Source organism: Cryptotermes secundus, unplaced genomic scaffold (genome assembly GCF_002891405.2).
Source record: "Cryptotermes secundus unplaced genomic scaffold, Csec_1.0 scaffold355, whole genome shotgun sequence".
NCBI classification, from domain to species: Eukaryota; Metazoa; Arthropoda; class Insecta; order Blattodea; family Kalotermitidae; genus Cryptotermes; species Cryptotermes secundus.
This window is the reverse complement of record NW_019737088.1, coordinates 744,983-767,520: the sequence shown is the minus strand read 5'-3', so window position 1 is coordinate 767,520 and position 22,538 is coordinate 744,983. Positions and strand designations below refer to the sequence as shown.

At 42.1% G+C, this 22,538-nt stretch overlaps 1 protein-coding gene across 3 annotated transcripts in view; it reads left to right on the top strand.

Moving 5' to 3' along the window:
* LOC111870072 (homeobox protein araucan) overlaps positions 1–22,538 on the top strand; it is a 218,762-nt gene that overhangs the window by 171,625 nt on the left and 24,599 nt on the right. For all 3 annotated transcript variants that reach the window (XM_023862050.2, XM_023862051.2, XM_023862052.2), the window contains exons 4-6: positions 6,122–6,465; positions 19,027–19,882; positions 20,770–20,868. In XM_023862050.2, the coding sequence (XP_023717818.1) occupies positions 6,122–6,465; positions 19,027–19,882; positions 20,770–20,809 (1,240 nt within the window). In that variant the 3' untranslated portion in view covers positions 20,810–20,868. The remainder of the gene's footprint in view (positions 1–6,121; positions 6,466–19,026; positions 19,883–20,769; positions 20,869–22,538) is intronic.

The window sequence follows — 22,538 nt, the reverse complement described above, 5'->3', positions numbered from 1 at the left end:
TAGAATACCTTCACAATAGCCCTATGAGTCGTACAAGACGACAAAAAGGAAGCCGGTGCCTGGGGCCACCCTGTCACGGGGGTACATATAAACACAGGGACCTTGTCCCCCAGGTTGGGGGCTTGGACGCAAGGCTGACAATATTGCTCTGTAAACAAATCCAAAGAATTCAAAACAGGATAAAATCTGATGGAAACTTCTAAGGATGGTTATGGCTCAAAAAGGGCTGTTTTGCCAGTGATGATTTAATTAGTAGCTAAAATACCCGTCCTTCGTCCGGGCTGTCCTTAAAATAAAGTGTATTGAAATCATAAAATGGCCTATTTCTTATATCACACGTCTTCCTTAAACTCATTTACGTGGATCTGCAATAAACTTCGGAACAGTGGAAACAGTAACGAGGGTTTTTCTTTCTTTAACCATTTTAAGTATGCATTTAATCTGAGTAACACCGAAATCGATTTCGCGACACACGGAGAACACGGCCCTCCGTCTCATTTACACAGACAAACCGGTTAACGCTGTTCGGGGAAATAATTGTTTCTATTGTGCCATCATACGAAACATAAACATACAGCGTGGACGGTATGCAGAGATTTTTAATATTAAGAAAATTTGGAGGTTTCCCCATTATTTCAGCAAGAGCAAGAGACTATTTGGATTTTCTCTGTGCCGTTCGTACCGTGGAAGCGGTGGAGAGCGGGGGAATATGCATGATTGGGCTCGAAGATATGCACGGAGCACCAAAATTAAGAAGAAATTTCCTGACGTTATCTCTCCAAGAGAAACATCATCTTTGCAAAATTTTTTGCGACGCTCCGTTTTGGACAAATAGTTCGGGACCGACGGAGAGATGGACTTTGGCGACCATATATAGCGGTTGGCTACGGGCTGATCACCTGCAGGGTCCAGAGTCCACGTAAGGGCAAGATATTCTCCTCCACGTCGTCCAGACTGGTTCTGGGGCCATGCAGCCACCTATCCAGTGGGTACCGAGGGTAAAGCGGCCGGTGCGTGAAGATGGCAAGTTGCATGGTCAAGAATGGTGGATATAAACATCCCCCCCCCTCAGACGTCTTTATGGCGTGTGCTTTTTCGCCTAGTGGGGGGTGGAGTCCAACTGGGTCCACTCGGCACGACGGCCACTGATTAGCCTATTGTACCTGCCCCGGGTGAATATAATGATGGAGAATTTGGTGGAATGAAGATTGACAGGGGAAAACGGACTCAGAGAAAACCCGTCCCAGTGCCACCCTTTCCACCACAAATCCCACTTCACCAGACCTGGGATCGAACCCGGGCCGCCGCGGTGGGAAGCCAGCAACTAACCGCTTGAGCTACGGCGTGTGCTTAATTAGTTAACTACATATATCGACGAATGAGGCGAACAGATGAGTAACTTAATTTCCCGTCGCTCTGGGAGCAGTTCCTCTAGAAAGAGACATTGACATAAATGTCTCAGAAATGCAACTACATAAAGTACATACTCGTACACTCGCAGATATTTAAGTTTTTATTTAAACGCTGCGGGCCGTGCGTTCTGATGCTTAGAGGTTAGCTCTTTTCCAACGATGCACGTTGCTGACAATTTGTAAAAAGGCAGTGCACTCTGAACAAAAAAACAAACGAGGCGCGAGAGTGTTGGAACCGAACAATGGAGAAGGGAAATCAATGTGATCAGCTTCAATTTGTCAAAGTTTGGATTCAACCCTAGCACAAAATTTGTAGCTTCAGTTCATTCTCTTGTGAGTAAGGAGCAGCAGCCGCGGTAGTCATGCATATTTATTTCCGATGGACTAGGAATTTTATTATCGATGTCCTCTCAAAATTTCTTCTTTCGGGCGAATAAGGAGGAGCGGAATAACATGTAAGGTTTTGGTCTGAATAAATTTATACATAACTTCCAAAATGTCGAAAAATAAAATTAATTCTAAAATATAGGATGATTTTAATTGTCCTGGTTTCCGTGGCATATCATTTTCGAACCATGCGTGACAAGAAAAGTGCGCTGTTGAAGTTGTTTAGCATTCTGCAGTATTGATTCTATAATCAATAAAACGTTTTGAGTTACACTTTCATATTCCACAAGCGTTTTTGTTTTGTTCTTTCCGATTTAAAAAATTACAGGCCAAGGGAAACTCCGACAATAATTTAGAATAACTCTGTACAAATTGGTATGAGATGAGTCTCAAATAGGCTACTAAGAAATGGACAAAATGATTATGAAAACCAAGAGCCAGAACAGACCAAGAGATTTAATCTGTGACGCGAAAGGATAGCAAGAACGACTTTTCTTAACTTATTTCAATTCAAGTCATTATTATCTTACATCACATGCGCCTACGTGTACCACAAGTTCAAGTACTGCGTTTTAAATGTTGGACCGATTCTGCATGTAGCCTCATCCTAACAATCCTAACGATACTGGTGAGGATCATGTAGCCCATCATTCTGTAACATTCTGAGTCCTGGTGGTCTCCTTGCGGAGGTTGTACGAGACCCTTTGTGTTCTGCAACCCGGGCCACAGCGATTGCCCATTGCTTCTAGTCCGAGGGATGTCTTACGTTCATTTCCGCTATGTTGCATCCCTGACAGGTCACGGATCATCACTCACCGCATTGTGGTGATAATGAAGTCCTGGGAAAGAAGAACGTACAACTTTTACATTGCAGTCACTTGTCTGCTATAGCCACTTATCAGCCGTAGCCCTCCGACAGACATGACTCGAGACTGGAACACACAAAAACTGTACAGTTCGTGTATGGCCATAATGATAGGGAATATACTGCCACAGTCAATAAGTTCGTCGAATGGCTGCAAAGCGCCGTACGGGAATTTACTGCCAATATGTTTCACCAATGTTTTCGACAGCTATATCAACGTTGGCAGACTTGCGTAGCGGCCAGCGGCAACTATTTTGAGGGCCGATGCGGATCTGCTTACGTTTATGTGAATACCTTGTAATACGATGCGATGAAACCACATTCCGCGAACTTAATGACTACCACGTAAGTAATAATATTATTATGCTATTCCTTCTGCCTATCTTGAATGCACATTTTGTATGTTCGTGAAGCCGCTCTTGAAAACTGACAGCTTCTGCGCGACATATGTTATTAACAACTGTTGATGCGTAAGGAAGGCCGCCTCTATGGTCTAGTGGTCAGAGTTCCTGGCTACAGATCCAGAGGTACCGCGTTCAGTTCCCGGTGCTACCAGATTTTCTGAGAAGTAGTGGGTCTGGAACGGGGTCCACTCAACCTCGTGAGAATATAGCGGCTCCGGTTTAGAAATCCGAAATTAACGGCTGTGGGGATCCGTTGCGCTGACCACGCGACACCCTCTATCCGCAGAAGTTGGCACTAACTTCGCCGACAAGCTGCGGTCGCTCGGTTAGTATAGTTCGCTTGATGGCTACAGGCCACGGAGTTAATTAATTTTCTGCGTAACACTAACGCTGCGAAACAAAATGAGTGCCAACTGGCGCAGTATGTCTGTACTGCCATAACTTGTGGAAATTATGTATGTAGCATGTCTGGAGCTGGGTTGAATTGTCTTGTGAGGGGGTAAGTTCTGACAGCCTCCCCTCTCCCTCCATTTTCAAATAGCTCATGAAGCTACTTCCCTTCTACCGAATCCATAAAAGTAATGATAGGATAATTTACAAATTAATAACGCATTGCTTATGCACACTTCCCCGTTAAAAGTAAATCCACGTTATAAAGTTACTGCACGTAAAGCAGTTAAGGTCTGATCATGAAAGAACGCCTGATTTTTAATTTTATTCCGTAAATGGTGTTAGTTAAGATCCGTGTTTACAGAGGCATCAAAAGTTATACCGGCCTACTCAAGTTCTTGGTGAAATTGTTCCTTTGCCCGTGTTGTATTTAAAGAAACTCATGATAATGTTCTGGTTTTCTTCGTCACTAACACCAGGAAGCAAGATCCCTCATCTAGTGAAGAAATTATCCACATTTTATGGAACCAGAAGGTTCGTTGCCGTTCTCACAAAAGCCTATATCTTGTCCTGATACAATTCAGCCCATTAGGCCTGTACACTTCAGGACAAAATTTTTAGATCAGTTTAATATAATCCATATGTGATCACTGTTGTTAGAAACATTTTTCGCTCCAGGAAACATTTAACTAGGTACAAGTCTGAATATACATGTAAAACCCGTTACTGTTGACTCCTTTTGACCAAAATTGGAAAATGTTGACAAATTTTGGTACAAACTTCCTATATGATATTCTAGGGTTACATGCAGACGGGCGGACGGATGGTGGACAGGCAAACAGACATGGAAAAGCTAATCGTCTAATTTTTGCATAGGGGGGGGGGGGGCTACCAGAGTGTTTACTAAGGAAATATAGGTTTGCTTGAAAAAAAAATAACTGCTTTGTTAAGCTGGATATTCCTGTCATCATTAACATTTATAACCCGTCATCTTATTGCAGAAACTTCAACAAAATCCACACCTCACCTTAGGATAATTCCAAGTATTATTAATGATGTCTCCCCCTTGAGCTCTCTCAACTCGAAACGGCATTTAAACAGAGGCGAGGTCCTTTGACCAGCAGTTTGAATCTTTATGTAGAGTGGACGATTTAATATTTCTCAAATATGCACGGGTTCATGCTAAGGAATTTCCCAAAAATAATTTGTATCCCGCATACGAAAGAACAGGGCTTTGTTTGGGATTGTTGTATCGAGACAGCGCAGAACTCATAAAGGACACAAATTATTTAGTTCTACTAACGGCATCGTAATACATGTGACATAGGACCCAAAATCACGAAAGAATGAAAAAATTCATCAGCTTTCTGTAAGATGAAAATTACACGTGTCAGTGACTTACGTATGCAGAGCAATGTCTTTACGGACAATATTCATGTAGTAAGTCCTATAACAAAACTGCCTTTTGGACGGAGCAGTAATATCAATATGAAAGAAGGCAGGTCTGCAAGAAGACAAGAAAAAATGGGGTTGTGTATGAAATATTTAATTCTGTTTCTTGCTTACATGGGAACTTGTTGTAAATTAAAGATTCAACTGCACTGCATTCGACGTCGTCTCCTTAACGTCATTTTAAATTGACGTACAGAAATTCACGTGTAAAAGCGACGTCACGAAATCTGAACCGCCCTTCAGTTTGTCGAATTTATTTCTAACAGACATGTAACGTACTGTGTAAGATTTGAGGTTTTCACGGCGGTGACTATGAAGAAAGCAGTCTTCTGGGATGTGGCACCTTGTAGATCTAGTGTAACCCGACGTTTCGGAGGAAAGTATCGTTTCCATGTTCAGGGTAGAAAAATATGCGATCGAGGAACCAGCGTGTTCAATGATCTTCAATGATCTATTGTGCTTCCCCCTTTTTGATTAACCCTATGTTTATGGGGGCGCCATAATAGTCGCTTGGTTGCATAAAGAACTGGCCCAGATGACAAAATTTTAAATAATGTATGGCCTCACATTCACATAGGATGTATGTGTGGCTGATTCATCTTTTTCCAGGCACCGTTCACGAGTGAGGTCGTCTGTCAGACCTAATTCGAAAAGGTGTCCTTTTAGGTGACAGTCGTACCACCCAGTAAATATGCATATTTAGTTGTACGAAAATATATATAAATTACAAATAATTTATGTAAGAAGTTAGAAATATGAAAACGGACTTAGTCTGTGTAGGCTGTTTATAGAAAATTTTACACAGAAGGAACCAGTACTGAGTAGCCGTAATTCCGCTCATACACAGTTCAGCATCGTGAAATTGCAGCCGTACTTATGCATGTATCACTTCCCTCAGGTATCACAATTACACTGAAACATTTAAAAGAAAGGTACAGTCACAGTTTTTTATTTCTATTCCTTTCGCTGCTTACTATTTTCTCACTATTTTCCTAAAATAATGAAGTTTAAGTTAAAAATAAAAAAAAAAAGAACACGCAACAACAAAGTATTTTCATAGCCCAGTAAATGAAGTCGAATAACGCAGCGAAAGGAGATGAGTATTTCTTGATGTCGACTAAAGTCGAACGGATATTTGTTCGACTCTAAGTCGAATATCACAGCAGCAGCAGCAGAGTGGGGGATATCCTGACCGCAATTCCCTGTTTCAGCTACGGCGCCGGCTACGATCTCGCGGCGCGGAGGAAGAACGCCACGCGCGAGTCGACGGCGACGCTGAAAGCGTGGCTCAACGAACACAAGAAGAACCCGTACCCCACCAAGGGCGAGAAGATCATGCTAGCCATCATCACCAAGATGACGCTGACGCAAGTGTCCACGTGGTTTGCCAACGCCCGGCGTCGCCTCAAGAAAGAGAACAAGATGACGTGGGAGCCTAAGAACAAGACGGATGACGACGATGATGCTGTAGTGTCCGACAGCGATGAAAAGGATAAGGACGACCTCTTGATGGACAGCGACAAGCTAAAAGATTCCAGGAATCGTGACGATAAAGGTCAGTAAATTTCCTTGTGCAGGGGTGGCCAAACTATGCGGCTTATTCGTCAGGGGTCTCAGGCATGCGTAATCGGAAGACGAGTGTAAATCCCAATTCAAAATGTTTTAAAACCAAAGTTTTGTATCCCCTTTATCAAACCTAATCGCGACAGATCTAACAAGCGAAATGTGTCAGTGTACGCGCACTGAGTTTCATACTGTTTTTGTCACTTTCTGCTGTAAGACAAAATGATATTGGCCTCGGCATTAGCACTTTCAGTTGTTTACGTAATCACTGCAGACCTGAGGAAGGAAGCAGGCCTGTAGATAATTACAGAATAACAAAAGTGTCCTGAATTGAAAAATAAAGAGCGAAATTCGAAGTGCTATATGTTAATGACTTGTAAATAGATTGCAACATAGAATTATGACGTAGTGTAACAAACAGCCAGAAGAATATGGCAAAACCCAGTAGGAAAGGGAACGACTATGAAGGTAGCAGAATTATTCTTGATGAGTTGAAGAACGGATTGAATTCGAGGAATCTCAGCTGCCATTCAGCTAAGAACTCTAACTTTATGTGATGTTTAATGCGCCTAATTGTGCCTAATTTGATGGCTGACAGTAATGAAAGAACAGAGAATGAGGTTGTTCGAGAAAAAGTGCGGATGAGAATAATTGCGCNCCGTTCTGCGGTGGTATGACTCACGGGAAATTGCAGCCGCGGCGCGCACTTGATTGTACGCACTGTATTATGGCATTATGCTGATCCAATCAGAGAGGAAAAGTGAGATATGTAGCACGCATGTAGATATAATATGCGGCAAAAAAATGAAAGTTTCCCCAGAACTTAAGCACCACACCGTGAGGACACAGTAGGGAAGTCGGGGTAATACTGTATACACAGTTGTATTGTAAATTGGATCTAGACGTAGGTAGGAGAAGAATATAAGAACAGACGTCCATGAAAAGCTTGTGAGGGTATGTAGACCGAATTCATGGCGATGAACACATGGACTGTACAAATAACGTTAATTCCTTCCTCAGCCATCTGAGCAATTTTCTGTTTCCCAAGATATTTTTTTGGTTTCCGTGGAGTTACCTCGTTGATTAGTTCATAGGAGGTGTAATTTTTGTAGACGTGGCCTCTTCTGTTTTGGACTTCTCTGTATACATATATGTTATCACTTAAGCAAAGGGCACTGAAATTTTCCTTTTTTTTTTTTTTTTCGAAATAAAATCCCTGTTATATTGCATGCAGTAACTGCGCTGTGTGCTCATGGCGTGTCAAGTGTATCGAGCTACCCCAAACTTGTAATCTTTCTCTCTCGCTCCCACTGTGGAGCATTCGGCTGATTTCTCGCTTTCATGATCATTTTTACAGACGTTAGGACTCCTTGAATGGGTGATCAGCTCATCGCAAGGCCTCTACCTAAACACAGAATAAGCGCATACATATACTAAACACCCATGCCTTGTGTGGGAATCGAACCCACGATCACGGCTTCCGAGTAAATGCCTTAGATCGCTCGGCTACCGTGACCGGCTTGTAAATTTTAGCTGCGCAATATTTATGTATCGGTGATGCCAAGAGACACAGATCAATATTCAGTTATCGTTGTTCTCAGTTCTTGAAAATGTGTTGTGATGAATTCGGGTAAGCGCAACTACTGCATAAGCCTGAACGCCCTCAAGCTCTTACCGTTTTTAACACACGTCACTGAGGCAGTTCGTTAGCCGAGTTGCACGTCATCTACAAGGTCCCCCTTGCCAGACAGTTCAAAGTAAATGGAATATAGCTCAAGTGGTTAGTCACTGGCTTTCCACCGCGGCGGTCCGGGCTCAAGTGGGATTTGTGGTGGACAAATGGCGCTGGGGCGGGTTTCCTCCAAGTACTTCGGTTTCCCCTGCCAATCTTTATTCCACCAAATTCTCCATCATCATAATCACCCGGGGCAGGTACAATAGGCCAATCAGTGGCCCATGTGCCGAGTGGACTCAGCCGGACTCCACTCCCCACTAGCGAAATAATAATAATAAAAAAAATGAAATATTCCCAACCAACGCCAAAGGTAATTGGAGCAGCTTCTTCGCATTTTTTTTCTCCTGCGACTTGTTCTTCCTTGAATTCGCTCTAATCAGCACATTTTTGTCAGATGCATTTTAAACGTTTATCATATTGGTATTAACAACAATGTAAGGTTCGAACTGAAAGATACCAAGGTTAGTAGTTAATATCTAGGTATGATTTCATAAGTAAGATAGATTTCATGAATCAATTCTTACATGTTACTTCCGCAGGATATGTTTTGTGCGACTCTATATATAAAGTCATGTTTGGCCACCCCTGAATTATATAAATGAGGTGGAATTTGAATATCTATCAAATAGTCCAATCTGTAATGATCATACAAATTATGAAGGGGGACATTTCCGTAGACAAAACAGAAATGTTTTAGGCCTATAAAAATATTGAATTTTAATTCCGAATTACAAATTGAAAGATTTAAATCTGAAATATTCCCGTTCTATTTATAGGATTCTTTCTGACGCTGTAGATCATCTACAACCTACTCAGAGTGATGTTCCTATTGGGCGTAGTGCTTTCAAGAATCATCAACAGTATTATGATGTGAAAGAAAAAAACAGTTGAAAATAGTGACAACGCCTGTTAAAATATTTTGGTTGTACCTCGAAGTTGATTTTCTTACTGACGCCATTATGCATGGAAACATACATTTTTATTACATCTGGAGAAGATGAAGTATTTCTAACAACCTGTTAATTGAGGTTGATGCTAGTGATAATATAGGTCAATGTGTTATAGTTTTTAAACTTTTGCTACAAAACATAGCATTAATTGCTGAACTCTCAGTATTAGTGAAGGCAGTGATGGGGAAGCATCATGGCTGTACCGGGTGGACAGTTTGTCTCTTGACGTGCTCTGAGCCAGGGCCGCGCGTCTGCGCAACAGAGCCCAGAAACCAGAGACCCTGCATAAAATCCAATTGACTCGATATACGAGTTAGTTCAGATTTTATTTTTATTGATACGAACAGAAGTGGAGTTTTGTTAATGTTTATACTCGCTTCCTTCTGTCAATTGTTTTAAATCAAGAATCGAATGAAAGTTCGCCAAGTTTCGTAACGTCAGTGTGTTTCGGTGCTAGGTTCCTCTCATTCTCCCAAAAGGAGTATGGATAAGTCGAGATACGAGTAGTTCCGTGCTGAAGTATGTAGCTGTCCATGTTTCTGAGCTCCAGTGACGCTTTAATTGTGAATGCTAAGTTATGTAACATATTTGCAAAAGAATGTAGTCTTCTGGGATGTGGCGCCGTGTAGACGTTTCGGAGGAACGTATCGGCTCCATCTTCAAGGTATAAAAATCCGCGATCGAGGAACCAGCTTGAGCGGGTGGCTGCAGTCTGAGTTGCAGGTTACGGATGCTAGGTCATCGGTAACTTCGATCTGCATGAACTTCTTTATCGCTGGTTACTTTCTTGACATACTTAATTGGTCAAGAAAAATGTATAACCCACCGGAAGCTACGTGTTTTGGAGTATGTGACTTGGAAGTTAATTTTGAGTTTAATTTCAATTAACAAGAAAAGTGAATAAAAGTATTTTTCCGCTGGTATATGAAATCAGTCCAGAAATTATTTGCGATCTAGAGAGGAAATTCTCTTCCGTAGAACTGAATGGATCAGACCAAGTTCACGGCAGGGCTGTGTGATGTGCTTACATCTGTTCACACGAATTGTTGATCTTTAACGGTTGGTTGCTTACAAGAGTAAGGAAAACTTGACGGGGTCAGCTTAATACTCAGGATTAATGACATTTATTTCGAAGAAAACTAAAATAAAATGTGTTTAAAATTCAAATCATGGCGATAGGATACGAGCAACATTGATTCTAGTATCGATTTGGTTTGGGCGAAGAATAAACTACGCGGATTATGAGAGCAATTTAAAAAAAGAAGGGAAAAGTAAAGCGTTTCGGAGTCTCGGAAACACTGACAGAAATGAAGCCTGATGAAACTTGACAGTGGATCTCAAGTTACCAGAGATTCACTTGCGTAACCCCATGACGTTTTTGTTCTTTTAATTTTGCTTTTCTTCAGTGTGTAAAGCGTTGTTACGTATGAAAAATAATTACTTCCAACAAACTACAAATCCTACAAGAATGGCATTAGCAATCACTGGAAACTAAATGTTTTAATTTAAATTATACTGGACTTCAATTTAGCTTGAAAATCTTGACAGCGTTCGAGTGGCACAGAAATTCGTCTCCAGGTTTTATATTTGATATGTCAGCTCATCGGGCCCAGGCAGTCGGCGGTGGGCACGTATGTCTTCTTTAACATAACCCCATACAGAAACGTTCCAAGCTGTTGGGTCCGGAGATCCGGGGGGCCAGTCTATCTTACCAACAGCGTGTAAGCCCAATCCACCACTACACTGTCTACTTGAATTAAGTCACTTGCCCGTTTCATTTTTGTAGTTGTTTCAGTTGATACGGTCTATTTAAATAAATTTTTGTGTTACAGTTACATTGTTTAAAATAAAAAGTTATAAACTAAGAACTTGATTTGTAACAACTACCTTTTTTCGTTATGTTATTTATATGACACACAGATTCCATTAGATTATTTTTGTTTTGTTTTTGCTATAATTTGATTTTGTTTATAATTTTGTTTCTTGTGATCATTCGGATTTTGTNCTATGTTCGCAGCGTGAGCTCACTTCGTCTGTCTCTTTCCCACTTATCTCGCGACCAATCCATAGCAAGAAAAGGAAGACTAATGATAGGTATGGAAAGTGAGCCAAAAAAAAAAAGGCCAAGTCACTGTTTTAGCTCCCCCTTTCGTCTCTAACCCTCCCTTTAACCAACAGTTTTATCCGTCTCTCTCGGCTCTACTCGGCAACATTGGGAAGCTAACATAAAACATGGCTATTTTCTCTTTTTGTTCGGACTGCATGGTGCATGCGCTCTGAGTATTTCTACCCCCCTCCCTTCCCCCAGTCCCCCGATTGGTGGTTTACTACTGTAAATCGATTAATGCATCCCCTTTTTCCTTTCCCATCTCACGCCCTAGCACCCCCCACCCCCTTGATTTCGCTTTAGTTGAGCCATACGAGAAAGTTTTTGGCGAACCGATGTTGGAACAAATTTTCCACACATCAGAAACTGTGACTTTTATAAATTGCTGTGCAAAACCTTCAAGTAAGAGCCGCGCCACTTTCACTTCTGCCGGTTGGAATACCTTGATACGTTGCAGTCAGCCAACAGAAAGTCATGTGTACATATCGGATAAATTTCCAGAATTCACTTATATTTTTAATGACGTTATACCGCGGCACGAAACACCGCACGTTTGGTTTAAATACAGCCAACTTGTAATAGTTCCGAGAGAGACAGCAACTAGATGGCTCTGAGTGATCACTGAGCATGTCACATATTGTGATTACAGTAAACTCCGCTGAATGGAGTTTCAAGGGAAGAGAACAGCTTTCCGTTCAGCACAGGTACTTACTCCATTGATACCGGCGGAAAGAAATAAGCTAATATGATAACCCTGCTCGTAAAGTTTACGGATCTGGCCTTTGAAACTGCGTCAGTCATAGGCATTCGGAAAGATTCCTTGGACGGGGGATCGGTCCATCACTAGGCCTTCACGTCCTAGGACAACATAAGAAGAGAAGCGGATGTATATCCATAATCCGAGTGGGATTCAAACCCCGTATCCCAGTGTTATAACATATTACACGACGCGGCCATTGTGATTGGCTTATAATCTGTTCTCTCCTCCAGATGTTATTCGTATGATAGATCAGAGGGGACAGAGGCAGGACATGTACGTATGAGAGAAGTGAGAAGTGCACATACAATTTTAATCTGAAAACTAAAAGAGATTATAGCAGTTGGAAGATATAGGCGTAGATGAGGGAATAATACTGAAGTGGTGACTGGATTTATCTGATATAGGGTAGGGCCCAGTATCAGTCTTCTGTGAACGAGGTTTATGAATCTTTGGGTTTCATACAGGGCGGTGAATGTACTAGGCAGCCAAGTGACTACCATATCAGCTTCTCAAGAAGGTCCATGTTCCGTGGAATTAGTTACGTTTTCAAAATGAAGGGAGGAAACAGGTTTACCCAGCCATGTAGGGAAACACTTCCTGAACACCTGCTTTTGTTTACTGCGAGATCATCGTGCCATGAGTTTCAGTCGTCGAATATAAATGCAATAATTTTGATGGTCTGTAAGTAGGACCATGTCGTTAGTACAAACGAAAGTCACATTTTATGGGCAAATTTCCCGTTTCTTGCAAAATAATCCCTTCAACAGGAACAGAAATAGTAGTAGTAGCAATAATAATAATAATAATAATAATAATTCAATTCGTGTTTTTTATGTGCAAACTTAACAGCACAGTGGCCAATTACAAAGTTAGCACGAGTACATAGAAATACACAAAAAAATTAAAGAGCAAAATACAAAATATGACAGTCTATACAATAGCAATAAATTATTAACAATTCCAAGAAAAAAATAAGTTAGCTTTAACAGGCGAGAAAAATAAAATAAGTACATTTCGAATGGTTATTCCATTATGTGGTGAGAAAGGACAATACACATATAATAATAATAATTCATATTCGGATATACAGTGCGTACAATCAAGTGCAACTCCTCCCCGCGACTGCATCCGTTCTGCGGTGGTATGACTCACGGCAAATTGCAGCCGCGGGGCGCACTTGATTGTACGCACTGTATCTGTTCGTCTTTATTTTATAGTTCTGCCTCTTTATTGAACAATACTCTGTCAACTGCATAGGGTCGACTGATGAATTCGGACCTGTTTGGAAGGAAGCAGTTTTTATTTCAAGCGTCTTTCTGGAAACACTTAAGAAATCCATGAAACTCACTGAATCAGCGGTAACTGGTTTCGAACACAGGCAATTCTGAATAAAATGCGAGAGCGCTTTTTATGATATTGCAGAAGTTGTAATACCTAAGTGACACCAGTTCAGTGAGGTGTGTAACTATGAAAGTCAGAAGAGCATTTAAAGAAAAATTATGGATAATGTAATTCTAATGAAACATCACAATTTTTGTACACGATTGATAGTGTAATGTAGTTGTAGGAACTGGAGAGGAAAGCAGAATTTACAAAGTCTACGTGATTTAAAGAACTGCGAAACAGAATAGATAAACTAAGGAAAAAATCTTCAACTTTAGGTTATGTGAATGTGAAAAGTATGTGCATAGGTACATACCCTGAACAAGCCATAAGTTCAGTTAGTTTAAGCTTCAGTATTTTCCATATTGCCAAGTTTGCAATTGGTGACTACTTATAATGTATAGGTGTATGTTTATAATCAATGTCCATACAAAATCAGCGTCAAGCCGAATGCTAAATAGACCCATAAAATTTCGCGCAGCAGTCACTTGCAGAAAAAGCTGCCACAACAGAAGATCAATTCCCATACAAAACTTCAGGACCGTTCAGCGAGGAGCGCTAGTATCACTGTCACTCAGCAGTTGGCACGACTGTCACGTTGGCATTGGTGATTATTCAGAATTATAGCGGTGGGTGGCTGCTAGTGGCATGATGTTCATACTGAATTTTATTAAAATTCCGTCGGTTAGTTCGAGAGCAAAACTTATTAGTGGAAGCTAGACATGCGGATATGACGGTCTTTTTCGCATGGGAAAATATATTAAATTAAGGGATTGGAAGATGCTGTGGGGGGGGGGGAGCTGGGAAAATAAATAGTTCGACCCTTAAAAGTTATTTACATTGCAGGTAGACCATCGAAAAGATGGTCATGAAATCTCAACCAGTAAAGCATGATGGGTATCATAGTTTGCACAAAGTACGTAATATGAAAGCATAATGGGGAGGCCATGTCTGTCAGTCGGCGGCATTATCTCGTCAGCGAACATAATGAAATTTAATAGAAATGCATGTGGCATAAAGTATAAATATAGCAGGGATCAAACGTTATAGGAAATACTTTCTGAGTAATGTGTATTTAAAGAATGCGGAGAAAAGTGAGCTTACTTCACATGAAGTAGATATTTTTTTCCACTTTATCAGAAACGTCTCAGTACACGCATGGTAGAATATGTGCCCAGTATTCGTTATGATCTATATAAGATATATCTCAAAATAATAACAAGTAGTTAATGCAGTACAAAGAACAGTAGCTGGGCGTTTTCGAATGGTGACTCAGTCTGCAGCCACCTGCTCACGCTGGTTCCTCGCTCGCGGATTTTTCTACTCTGAAGATTGAGACGAAACGTCGGTTTACACAAGATCTACACGGCGCTGCATCCCAGAAGACGGAACTCTTCATATCTGTCTTGTTTGTTATATCCCATTTGTATCTCTGAACTAAATAAATAGCTAACTCAAACAGGATATTTAAATCCTGTAAGAAGAAGGCATTTGTAAAATGACACCCTATGCATTTCTCCCCTTCTTATTCAATACACAATTTTGGAAAAAGGAAAATCTGAATTAATCACAGTGCATTACCAAAATTTACCTAATTTGGTGTACGCAGCCAGTACGTACTTCAACTAATTATCACTGCAAAACCCAAGGAAAAACACTTACTTACTTACTTACTTACTCACTCATGGAGCTGAACCCTTCTTGAGGAGCTGCCAATTCTGCAGCTACTCAAGAATTTCCCAGCATTTTATGGAACCAGAAGGTTCATCACCGTGTTCACAAGAGCCCTCCACTGGTCCCTATCCTGAGCCAGATCAATCCATTCCACACCATCCCATCATATCTCTCTAAGATCCATTTTAATATTGTCCTCCCATCTACGCCTTGGTCTTTCCAGTGATCTCTTTCCTTCTGGCTTTCCTACCAATATCCTATACGCATTACTCGTCTCCCCCATTCGTGCTACATGACCTGCCCATTTCATCCTCCTTGACTTGATCATTCTAATTATACTTGGAGAAGAGTACAAGTTATGAAGCTCCTCATTATGCAGTTTTCTCCAACCTCCTGTCACTTCATCTCTCTTCGGTCCAAATATTCTCTTCAACGCCCTGTTCTCAGACTCCCTCAGTCTATGTTCCTCCCTTAATGTCAGAGACCAAGTTTCACACCCATACCGAACCACAGGCAAAATTATAGTTTTGTATATTCTATTTTTTATGTTTTTGGACAACAGATGAGAAGACAAAAGGTTCCGGACTGATTGGTAGCAAGCGTTACCCGACTTCAATCGCCTCTTAATTTCCTCCTGAATCAGGTTTTCATCTGTTATCGTTGTTCCCAAATATCTGAACTGTGCCACCGTTTCAAAACATCTGTTTCCTATCTTTGTATCATGATTTTGCCCTGCATTTTGGTGACGAGACAGCAAGATATACTTTAGTTTTCTCAGTGCTTACTTCTAGACAAACCTCTTTACTTGCGTCAGTTAAAGTTTGTGTGTTTTCCTTTATGGTATCTACATTATCACCCAGTAGATGCATCTTAAGTAAAGTTGTCCCTGTACTTAACTAATTAAGCACTACGCCATGAAGACTTCTGGGAGAGAATATGTGTAGATCCACGTTTTTTGACCTTGGCACTTGCTGGAAGTGAGCAGCTTCACGCCCCTACCGATTTACCCCCCGGGGAAAGAGCCCCCGGTACCCATTGCATAGGAAGTTGGATGGGCCCCAGAGCTAATCTGAACGACGTGGAGAAGAGAAAATTCTTGATTCTACTCGGACTCGAACCCTGACCATTGGGTCGTCCAGCCCGTAGCCAGTCGCTATACCGATTGGGCTATCCTGGCTCCTGAGTTGTAAAGGTACGTAAATAATTAGGAGAACAAAATCAAACCAGTTCAGAGGAATGAACATGATAAAAGGCAACATTTTCTGCTTTTTGCTTTTGTGTAGTTGCAGCCCCGTTATAGATTTTGTCTCTCGTTACTTTCGAGTCAACGCAGTGGTGTGATCTGTAAGTTAGATTCATTCAAGTGCCACTTGTGGACCAACCCTTAACCACACAAATCCTCACCCTCTTACTACGTCACCCCTCCCGACTGTGATCTCCATTCCAAACCCATTCCAAGCTCTTAATGAAATTATCTCCCAGGCGGGCTTGCGGTACCCATCATCCCCCTCGCGTCAACAAATCTCCACTTCTCCCCTCGAAGGCTACTGGAGTCAATATTCATCAACCCCTAAGAGGGGCAGACACTCACTTCAAGTCCGAGTGGAAAAAATGGCAACGGCTGCTTATTCTGCAGATTTGTACAGTTCCTCGAAGCAATTTTGGGTGCATACAGTGGGTCAAAATGTTGTGGACACTTTCTCCATATCTTCAACCAACCAGTGACCTACATGTAGCATTAATTAGTTGTGGCATTTTTATGACTTGTTTTAAAAATACTTTCAAGGTAAACTTTGATAAACCTGTAAAATTGCACTGTAAGCATCAAGCAATATATTATTAGTATAGTGCGCGTGAAGGTAAGACTCGACACATTCTAGAACTGAATACTAGATGGGGAAGGCAAGCGGAGAAGCTCAGATTTACCCTCCGCCCGCTTTAGCTCCTGGAAATCAGACCACCATATCCACTGAATATGGGTAACCACGGCCCGTTTGTACTTGGGTTACGAGGAGAGAAATTCGTTCTATTTCTGGGAATTGATCTCAGCCGTCCAGCTCATGTACACCGATTTAACTATCCCAGCTCAAAATCTGCTGCATGAAACGCTGTTATACTCTGTAGAAAATTAAAAAAAAAATGCTGAAGGTCTGTTACACTGGGTGAGTCATTATACACACTCTGTTATCCGGTATCCTGCAGCCGGGAAACGTTCCGAGGAAATTTAACATTTTTATAAAGTTACTTAACAAGAACAGCCGGTGCGTAAGGCTGACAACCTCACTGCCATCTGTGAGCCGATGGAAGCCTCGACGTCTCACAACCCTGTGGGCTTTCACGGTCTGTTACAGTGTTAGCAGCTTTACACTTACTTAACAAGAACAAAGTGGCGATACACATTCATGCTGATTCTAAATTATTGTCAGGGTTTCCGTTTATAGGCAACGGAATCCCCGACAATAATTTAGAACATCCTGTATATAGGCGGTACCTGCGTCTCGCAGCTTCCAGGTAAAGCGCGATTACATTGGAGGTTAATTGAATCTGCGATTGTGTCTCAGTATACCCAACATGTGTCAAACATTAACACACTTTTCTCACAGGAAAAAAGTCCCATGCAAATGGCTAAAGCGAAACACAAATTTTTAACTCTTAAAACAGAAACTCCAAGAGACCGGAAAAGGATGATAATTGGATCCTGTAGGAACTTTCGTCAGGCAACTGACACACCCCAGCCCATATATGAGTACATGTCGGATATAGGCGAATTTACCTTCGTGTAACATACATTCACTGTCCACTATCTTGAGGTCTCTTCCCGCCTCCGGGCCGATTGGTTGTCATTATAATTGCAGATTTATTTTGTGAACGCTATTACTTTTGAAGAAAGCAGTCTTCTGGGATTTGGCACCTTGTATATGTGGTGTTAACCGACGTTCCTCCGAAACGTCGGTTAACACCACATATACACAGTGCCAAATCCCAGAAGACTGCTTTCTTCACAGTCACCGCCGTGAAATGATGGGATCAAGATGCTGCTTGTGTGCGCGCCTTCACCATTTAAATTTCGAACAAACTGACAGATTTTTACGAAACTTGGTACGAGCAGTATGCCATTTGAAGCCACTCGAACATAGCACATTTTTTTTTTTAATTTATTGCATGGTGGACGCAAAGACTTCTGAGGTGGACGAAACGCTTATCCTACCTAGTACAGGTGAACAAATTCATCTTCAAGGAAAAATTACTCTTAAGTATATAAACCAACGGCTTGTTACCGGGACGGCCCAGGTTTAATGCCAGGTCAGGTCACGTGGGATTTGTGCTGGACAAAGTGACACCGGGGTGGTTTTTCTCCCAGTATTTCCGTTTCCCATGCCAATTCTCACTGCACCAGATACTTCACGAGCGAGGAACCATCGTGAGCAGGTGGCTACAGACTCTGTACAGTTTCTACACTGAGAGCGTCGTTAAATAACCAATATTAAACAGCGTGACGTCAGTGTGAAGTTCTCACTTGTCTTCATGTCGACAGTAATGAGTAATGGGCCACTGGAAATATGATTACGAAGCCTTGTATGAAGGCGGATTACAGACATTCATATAACTTACACAAGACTGCAGATTATGTAAGTCTCCAATTTCAAACTTGATGACAATGCAAAACTTTCAGGGTATAGAATATGTAGAATTTCGAAGCAAGATATCCCGTTCGTAACATTTGCAGGGTCAATAATTCCTCGTCCTCGAAACAGTTGAACGGAAACCGTTCCGCACTGAGTTGGATTTGTAAAATTTATTGACTTCAGCTTTTCGTTGTAGTTTATTGTTTCGGTTAATTAAAAACGCAAGTTGTCTGGAAATACAAGGGATGAAGAGTTGAGCGATTCCGAGGGGAGACCTAGGTACACTTTCTAAGCACAGAAATCTCGGTCTGTCCGCAGATCCCATGCGCCACGTGAAGGCAGAGCACCATCTCGACAAGGACTGCATGGACGATGATGACGACATAGATGATGATGACGACCGGAAGCCGGGAGATCTGCTGATGGTGGGAAATCACCACCATTTGCATCACCACCCCCACCCCCACTCCATGCTCGGCGGAGGCGGCCTGAAGGATGAGATGGGTAAGAACGGGCCGCCATCTGATTGCGGTGTGCCCATCCCAGCCACGAAACCCAAGATTTGGTCTCTGGCCGACACTGCGGCCTGCAAGACACCTCCACCGCCCCCCAGCTCCCAACAGCAGCAGCAGCCTTGGCTCATGCCCAGCACAGGCTGTGGTAACATGGGCATGAACAGCTTCGCCCTACCCTCCACTGCCATGAGCCCGTCAGCGGCTGCCGCGGCCCCATACTCGCGGTACGGGGGACTCCTGTCGGGGCCCTACGGGGGAGGCGGTGGAAACGGGGTGGGTACCTGCTCGGCGTCGGTAGGAGCGTCGGGGTTTCCGGAGGTTCAGACCGATACCCCGCCCCAGACGCCACCCAACATGAAGCTGCCTAGTGTGGCCGGCAATCTGCTGGGGGGTCCGGCACCGTGTTTCGGCGGCGGCGGCTCTGGTGCGGGGGCGGGCGCCCAGTCATCAGCATCCGCCACAGCCACGACAACGGGCTACGGGGCCGGACCAGGACACCACAACTTCCTGGGCAACTTCGGCCGCTTGCAGCAGTCTCCGCAGAAGGAAAGGCCGAGCGGCAAAGATGCCGCGTACCAACATCACAGTCACATGATGGGCGCTGGTAACTCGAACCAGGGCCCCAACGAGGGCACCGCCTTCAAGCCCTTCTACAAGAGGTGAGCAAGATTTCTTCTCTCGCCCTATCGCCTTTCTACGGCGCTCTTAGCCCACTGAATATATTTGCAAGTTTTCATATTATTCATATAAACAACAGCCATTACTCTGTCTCTATGATGAAGACAGACTCTGCTTTCTCTGAGGTAGGAAATAAATTTTAAGTTTAACTTTGTTCATTTTGGTCCGTCACACAGTCAATAGTATAGAAAGAGTTAATTACTCGTACACCGTCCAGAATGACACAAAAGTATATATATATATAGATGCCTTTACGTGTTTCGGTCAATTAATGACCATCTTGAGAAGGCCTGTGCCTCAACAAACAACGAAAGGAGAAACAGTTCAACAACAAACACAGACTCTTAACCAACTGCATAAAGAAGAAAAAACACTACCCACACCTCCAAGGGTTGCAATCTAAGCAATCTCCCTTCGATAGAAGGGGTACGAAGACACGAACCTTAGCGGTTTAAGATTTTAAATATTAAGAATTTTAAGTCACCACATTTTAGCTTAATTTAATTTATATATATGTAAAAACTTTGGACAACTTTGAACTTGATGTACTATGATTTATGTAACAGTAGCTTCGTCAAGTGTTATTTGCCTTCTGAAGATGGTCATTAATTGACGGAAGCATGTGAAGGCATCAGATATTATATAAATATGCTTTTGAGTTCCACTGGACGTATAATAAAATCTTTCTATAAATTTTAAGTACTTTATAGGTGAAAGGGTTATGAGAGGTTGATCGGCGATAAGTAGTGAAAAATTAATCCCGTTACATTGATATGCATAAGTAGGCATAAACAACATATAATTCGGTTGCTCCTTCCGCAGAACAGCATTGCATACTGACCCTGTCAATGATATTTTCATTTTTCAGTTCTCAACCTATGGGTGGAGGATTCGTGTCGCCAGTGTAAAGGGCCCGAGGAGGCGCCGACATTGTGAATCGCGAGACGTCTCCACGGTCAGCTCCAAGGTAATTATAGCTTGTGTTTTAATGAGCAGTGCCATTATCTGCACACTGAAGAACACGTTATTCTGATGAAATTAAACGCTTTGTGTGTGCTCCTGTAATTAGATTTCCTGCAGTGCGTGTGTTGGTCGCCGTCCCAATTCTGCCTCACGGAGCAGAAGCGAGGGCGCGGTACGTTCAGATGATCATTCCTTGGTAAAGTGCCTGAGACGCTGAGAAATCAGTTGCTAGGCTCTAGTGGTCTCGTATTCTTTATTGACGTTTCGACACTTTGTGAAGGAACTTACTCATAAGGATCAATGTTAACCAATTAAAACACCGTTATTACACGTACTATATGCACAACCTTTTTCGCATTAAAAATCCCTTATCTTTGCCCACGGAATATGTGTTTCGCGTAACACCCAGAACAAAGAGCTATTATTTCCCTACACAAAATTAATTTGGCTTTGTAATGGAGATGAAATGAAATTGTGAATGTTATTTGCTTGAATCAGAAGCTTCAAGTCGTTATAATCGTGTTTTATATTCTGAAATGGTATTTCCTTCAACAACAAAGAACTCTGTGGTTTTAGTCCGCAAGTGAACTATACCTACCGAGCGACGACCACTTGTCGGCGAAGTTAGTGCTAACTTCAACGGATAATGGTGTCGCGTGGTCAGCGCAACAAATCTCACGGCCTTTAATTTCGCTTTTCTTTAGGCTAAAATAATACAAGTTTGTATCCATACTTCATACATGGGTGCATCTTCTGTTCATTGTGCTCTTAAGCACAGAAAAGTAAAATTATGCCTTACTACTACATAATCACGGCGTCCTTGATTTCTTTATTTTGTCCTTTATTTTTCCATTCTTTATTTTTGCTGTCTTTATTCAATTGATCCCTTTCTTTTGTCTTCGTATCGTCTGTTTTGGGTTATTTCTTCCCGTAGGTCTATCTTTCTGTTTCTTCCTTCTTTATTGTTTCCTTCCAAAGAGGCATTTTCACTTCTTTCGTCTGTGTAAAATATCCTTGAATGCACGTTGTACCCTGAGGAGACAGTCTTATGGAAGAGACTTCCGGTATGGCTGTTTGGGTTCGCATTGTATGTTGAAAATATAATTCACTATTTTTCTAATGATTATATAACTACCTACGTCACTGTATGACGCAACTTCATAGATGTTTTAGACATAGCATAATAATGTGTTTATGGATATCATTTTAAATCTGCGGCAACCATCGGGAAAGATTAGAACGACGTTAATTAGCAAGAAATGTTCAAAATTATGAATTACACAATTATCTATCTTGACTCTGTAGCAGTGATTCTCAATCTTTGTCGGACTGCGTCCCGGTAAATCCTTTTTTCTATGAGACGATGGACCTATGCAGGGCCGCAGTCCTGAGGTTGAGAAACGGCTCTTTAGCCCTTGTGGACCTTGGCCGCTTTTTGAGTTTCTTATTCTATACACAGAGTGTAGGACTCCTTGCATGGGGATCAGCCCGTTGCGACGCAGCTACCTACACACAGAACAACACAGCCAATGCCTTGAGTGGGATTAGAACCCACGATCAGTTTTCGAGCGGTTGAAGACAGTTCATGCCTATCGCGCGGCCACTGTGACCGGCATTGCTTCTTTATAGACCATGAAATAATATATAGACAGACACGTGACACGAGGAGAGAAT